This window comes from Lolium perenne, chromosome 5 (assembly GCF_019359855.2).
Source record: "Lolium perenne isolate Kyuss_39 chromosome 5, Kyuss_2.0, whole genome shotgun sequence".
NCBI lineage: Eukaryota > Viridiplantae > Streptophyta > Magnoliopsida > Poales > Poaceae > Lolium > Lolium perenne.
The window spans coordinates 223,693,862-223,700,136 of record NC_067248.2 but is presented as its reverse complement, the minus strand read 5'-3'; the positions used below and the strand labels follow the sequence as shown (position 1 = coordinate 223,700,136).

General features: G+C 42.9%; 1 protein-coding gene across 1 annotated transcript; it reads right to left on the bottom strand.

The window, feature by feature from the left end:
- Nucleotides 1-5,521: 5,521 nt before the first annotated feature.
- LOC139831755 (uncharacterized) lies at nucleotides 5,522-6,001 on the bottom strand. The gene has a single exon (XM_071821079.1). It carries the CDS (start codon nucleotides 5,999-6,001, stop codon nucleotides 5,522-5,524), a length of 480 nt encoding a protein of 159 aa, XP_071677180.1.
- Nucleotides 6,002-6,275: the final 274 nt, after the last annotated feature.

Here is a 6,275-nt window from a genome sequence, read left to right as displayed (position 1 = left end):
TATTGAACCATTCGATTGTTGGGGATTTGACTTCATGGGTCCTTTCCCTTCTTCAGAAGGTAACACTCATATACTTGTCGCTGTTGATTATGTTACTAAATGGGTGGAAGCCATACCCACGAAAAGTGCTGATGGTGAGACTTCTTTAAAAATGCTTTTAGATATTATTTTTCCTAGATTTGGAGTACCTAGATATATTATGACTGATGGAGGTTCTCATTTTATTCATGGTGGTTTTAGAAAAACCCTTGCTAAATATGGTATTAATCATAGAATCGCTTCCGCTTATCATCCTCAAACTAGTGGGCAAGTAGAATTATCAAATAGAGAGATTAAATCTATCTTGCAAAAGACTGTTAATAAATCTAGGAAGAACTGGGCTATTAAATTGAAGGAAGCATTATGGGCTTATAGAACTGCTTATAAAAATCCCATGGGTATGTCACCGTATAAAATGGTTTATGGGAAAGCTTGTCATTTACCTTTAGAACTAGAGCACAAAGCTTATTGGGCTGTAAGAGAACTAAATAAAGATCCTAAACTTGCCGGTAAGAAGAGATTGCTACAATTGAGTTCTCTAGATGAATGGAGAAGTGAAGCTTATGAAAATGCTAAACTCTTTAAAGAGAAAGTTAAGAAATGGCATGATAGAAGAATTATCAAAAGAGAATTTAATGTTGGAGATAAAGTCCTATTGTATCGGTCTCGTCTCAGATTTTTTGCAGGAAAATTACTCTCAAAATGGGAAGGACCATATGTCATTGATGAGGTGTATCGATCAGGAGCAATTAAAATTAGCTCTCTGCAAGGTAATGCCACACAAGTGGTGAATGGACAAAGACTCAAGCATTATATCTCTGGTGATTCTTATAATAAAGATGTTGATGTTATTCAAGTGGTAACTCCGGAGGCCTTCATCAAAGGCCAAGTTGACAGTCCTGCAGAGTTCGACTTTGAATAGGTAACAGTTCTGGTAAGAAAAAGTCCGCGTTTAACTTTCTGAACAATGTTTTTGCAACTTTTGGAAAATATGAAAAATTACGAGATCAAAACGGAGTGGAGGAGACGCACGAGGGCGTGCCCCCACAGGCCGGCGCGGGCCCTAGCCTGGCCGCGCCGCCCTGTGAGGAGGGCCCCTCGTTGCTCCTCCCCGACTCTGGTTCGACCTGGTACTTTCCTTCTGTCGCGAATTTTTTTGCTATATAATCTCCCGGACCCCTGGAGGTCCGTATATCGTTTTCTCGTCGTGTTTTGTTTCGAGCTGTTTTCTGCCAGGATCTGCTTCGGATCTAGAGCCACCATGTCTTCGTCGGGAACTCCGAAGGACAGCTTCTTTAAGGACGTCGTCAACCCGTACATGAACGAGCTGAAGATGCACCCCAAGGAATTGCTGCTCGTAGATGGAGAGTTGCAGATCAAAGATGTCCAGGGTCCTGAAGGAGAAGGAAGCTTGGAAGACAGGATGGAGAAACTAGAACAAGAGGTCTTCAACTACAAGAAGATGGCTGAGCGTGAAGTGGACATCTTCCACAAGATTGTGTCTGAACTTATTGATGGACACAAGAAGGAGACTGCGAAGTTGTGGGACGATATCTTCTCGCTTCACGACACTACCAACAAACTCCAAGCTCAACTCTATGATGTTCAGAATCAAAACTGTGAGTATGAAAACAGGTTTAAACACATAAGTTATGCTGCTAGTTTCAGGATTCCGGAGACCAAGATGTCGTTTGTTGATGGAGAGCCTCTTCCTTGGAAGTCTGAAGATGGGAAGAATTCATCATCACCGAAGGAGTAATTCATCATCGGTATTGGCACCCCCTTGGTTTGTTCCAAGCTTGGGGGAGTGCCACGGTATCACATCATCACTATCTTTTACCTTTTTACTATCAAGTAGTGTTATATCATGAGTAGGGAAGTTATCATATAAGATGTGTTGCGGTATGGAAGTATCTCTCTTTAGTTGGTTATCTATGTATCCCTTGGTGTGAGTTATCGTTATGGAATATTAATGAGAAGTTTTATCATTTAAATATTGCACATCTTATTTTAGTTTACAATCTCTATTGTATGATTGATCTTGTTGTTAGTATTGGTATCACTTTGGGAGCATTGAGTAAATCTATTTGGTTTTGGCAAACTTAGCATTGGTCAATAGCAACAACACTTTGAGTTTAAGTAGAAAAGAGGAAATACATGTAGATATGTTATTATCTTTCTTGTTAGTTCCAAGCTTAGTGTTCTGAAGTTAAATTTGTTTGTGCTTACAAGGAAGATGCATGATTGTTTCTAACACATGTATATTTGTTTGTTTCCCTCAACTCTTATGCTTGCTAATTAACCTTGCTAGCCAAAGACCTGTACCGAGAGGGAATACTTCTCGTGCATCCAAACCCTTTAAACCAAACCTATGCCACCAGTGTCCACCATAACTACCTATTATGTGGTATTTCCCTGCCATTCCAAGTAAATACTTCATGTGCTACCTTCAAACAATTCAAAAATTATTACCTCTTATTTGTGTCAATGTTTTATAGCTCATGAGGAAGTATGTGGTGTTTTATCTTTCAGTCTTGTTAGGCAGCTTCCATTAATGGACTAGTGGCTTCATCCACTTATCCTATAATTTTGCAAAAGAGCTGGCAACGGGGTTCCCACCCAATTAATCAACTTTCATTAATAATTCTCTTCACATGTTTTGCCCCGATTCATCAAGAAGCAACTTAATTTTGCAATAGGCACTCCTCCATGGTATGTGAAATGTTGGAAGGCACCCGATGATTCGGTTAGCCATGGCTTGAGAAAGCAAAGGTTGGGGGGAGTGTCATCCTTAAATAAACTAAAGTACATGTGTGAACAAAAGAGAAGAGGGATGATCTGCCTTGCTGGTAGAGATAACGTCCTTCATGGGAGCCGCTCCTTCATGTGTGAACAAAAGCTCTAGCACATGATTTAATCCCTGCTTCTCCTCTGCGAAGGGCCTATCTTTTATTTTCATGTTGAGTCAAGAACCTATTTCCCTCTATCTTAAGCAAGCAATTGAGTTGTTGTGATCCAACCATCTATATTGTGATCTACTTAATCATGCCTTTTATTCTTCCTTGTTTAAGTACAAGTTTTATCTGAATGAACATAGCTTTGAAAGTTATCAATGATTATGAGGAGATTACTATGATTGAGTATGCAAGTTTATTATAAGCTTTAATATGAGAGCTGCTCAATAGATAAGTATAATCATTAACTGTTCTCTCGACCAAGAACAAAGTTTGCCATCACCAATTATGATTTCCTATGCACCTTTATTTGTGATTACCTTCTACTTGTTTCAAGTTGAATTATATGAGGAAGTTGTTCACTAGAATGTCTTGTGTGAATGAATATGATGCTTCTTGTCCGTATTTTATTTATCGACTCTTCACTCCATAAACATGTGGTCTTGTTTACCGAGTTCAGTTTCGCTCGGGGACAAGCGAAGTCTAAGCTTGGGGGGAGTTGATACGTCCATTTTGCATCACTATTTTATATCATAATTTGTTGTTATTCATTGATATATTTCATATTTGGAGATGATACTTATGTTATTTCATCTATTTTGCATGTTTCATGATTATTGGAGGATCGCGCATCGGAGTCAGGATTCTGCTGGAAAAAGCGCCGTCAGAATGCAATATTTCGGAAGATCAACAATTGACGGAAATTATACGAAAAATCCTATTTTTCCGTAAGACGAAGGGGAGCCGTAAGGGGGAGCCGAGGAGGGCCGCCATGGGCCCACCTCATAGGCCGGCGCGGGCCAAGGCCTGGCCGCGCCGCCTTGTGAGGAGGGGGCCCACAACCCCCTCTGGCCTCCTCTCCTTCGCGTACATCTTCGTCCCGAAAACCTAAGCTCCAGAGGATAGTCGCGAAGAGTCACAGCCGCCTCTGCGGGGCGGAAAACACCAGAGAGAAAAGAGCTCTCCGGCAGGCTGAAATCCGCCGGGGAAATTCCCTCCCGGAGGGGGAAATCGACGCCATCGTCATCGTCATCGAGCTGGACATCATCTCCATCATCATCACCATCATCTTCATCATCATCACCGCCATCTCCACCGCTGCACCTCGTCACCGCTGTAACAATTAGGGTTTGATCTTGATTGTTTGATAGGGGAAACTCTCCCGGTGTTGATTTCTACTTGTTATTGATGCTATTGAGTGAAACCATTGAACCAAGGTTTATGTTCAGATTGTTATTCACCATCATATCACCTCTGATCATGTTCCATATGATGTCTCGTGAGTAGTTCGTTTAGTTCTTGAGGACATGGGTGAAGTCTAAATGTTAGTAGTGAATTATGTTGGTTAGTATTCAATGTTATGATATTTAAGTTGTGGTGTTATTCTTCTAGTGGTGTCATGTGAACGTCGACTACATGATACTTCACCATTTATGGGCCTAGGGGAGTGCATCTTGTATTCGGTTGCTAATTGCGGGGTTGCCGGAGTGACAGAAACCTAAACCCCCGTTAGTATATCGATGCAGGAGGGATAGCAGGATCTCAGAGTTTAAGGCTGTGGTTAGATTTATCTTAATTACTTTCTTGTATTTGCGGATGCTTGCAAGGGGTATAATCACAAGTATGTATTAGTCCTAGGAAGGGTGGTGCATTAGCATAGGTTCACCCACACAACACTTATCAAAACAATGAAGATTAATCAGCTATATGAAGCGAAAGCACTAGACTAAATTCCCGTGTGTCCTCAAAAACGTTTGGTCATTATAAGTAAACAAACCGGCTTGTCCTTTGTGCTAAAAAGGATTGGGCCACTCGCTGCAATTATTTCTCTCGCATTTTACTTACTCGTACTTTATTTATCTGCTATATCAAAACCCCCTGAATACTTGTCTGTGAGCATTTACAATGAATCCTTCATCGAAACTGCTTGTCAACACCTTCTGCTCCTCGTTGGGTTCGACACTCTTATTTATCGAAAGTACTGCGATACACCCCCTATACTTGTGGGTCATCAGTTATTTACTTATGCACTTTAATTTTTTATAGCCTTTGTGCTTGAATTTATATATTTTGCTATCTCATATTTGCTTGTATTGCTTAGCATAAGTTGTTGGTGCACATAGGTGAACCCTAGTTATATAGGTTTTATGCTTGACAAATTAAACGCTAGTTTTATACCGCATTTGTTAAGCCATAATGGTAAAAGTTTTAAATGCCTATTCACCCCCTCTAGGCGGCATCTGTGTCCTTTCAGCGGCACACTAATGTCATTGTGCGAGCCAGCCATTCCGAAGAATGAGTGCCAAATCCATGTGTTATGTGAAGCAACTGCTTCAAGAATCACTGTGCACCCCTCATAATGGCCCTTGTACGGCCTTGCCAACCAAAAGGGAAATTCTTTCACTCCTAGTGCATGCAGTCTATGCTGCTAAGCATCCCAGGAAACCCCCTGGAAGCCTTGATTGACAATAGACGGGTTGTATCCTCTGCAGTAGGTTGGCGTAGTGATTGTTCACCAAACACAGCGATCAAAGCTGCACAACCTGTGTATCGCTTCCAAGCAGCTGGACTCGCTCATCTACGTAATCACCGGCAACACCATATGCTAGCATCCTAATCGCTGCCGTGCATTTCTGATATGAAGACATGCCTACCTTGACAACTGCATCCTGTTTGGCGATGAAGTAGTCGTCGTAGACCTCGACGCCATCCATTATCCAGTTGAACAACGGTCTGGACATCCGAAAACGGCGGCGAAACAAGGCCAGCGTGAACAATGGCTTGTGGTAGTGGAAGTAGTTGTGGAAGAGCAATTCGTCGCTGCTTTCTCTTTTGCGGTCCAAGGCCGGCGCGCGCCCTGGCAAGGACCCCCGGTACACGGGGATCTGCGCAACATTGTGCTCGTGGATGAGCAACGTAGCCTCCGTGAGAAAGTCGTCCTCGGACTCGTCGTCTGAGGACGTGTCGATGAAGTTCTTGTAGAAGAACTCGACGTCGTTGTCCACCATGATCTACAGATGAAATGAGACAAATTAGTTGACCCATCCATCGAACACCTCGCGGGCGGGGGCAATCCAATGCCTCCGTAGGGACTTGCAGGCAATGGTCGTCCCGGCCGACTTGCGGCCTGGAAGCACGGTGCACGAGAGCTCACTCTACCGGCAATGGCAAAGCTGATGACGGCGGGAGGACTCGCGACGGCGAGAGGACCACAACGTCGGCGGCGGTGTTCTCCGACGCTACACCGAGGCCCCGAAAGCACAGGCGAAAGCGTCGTGCCGC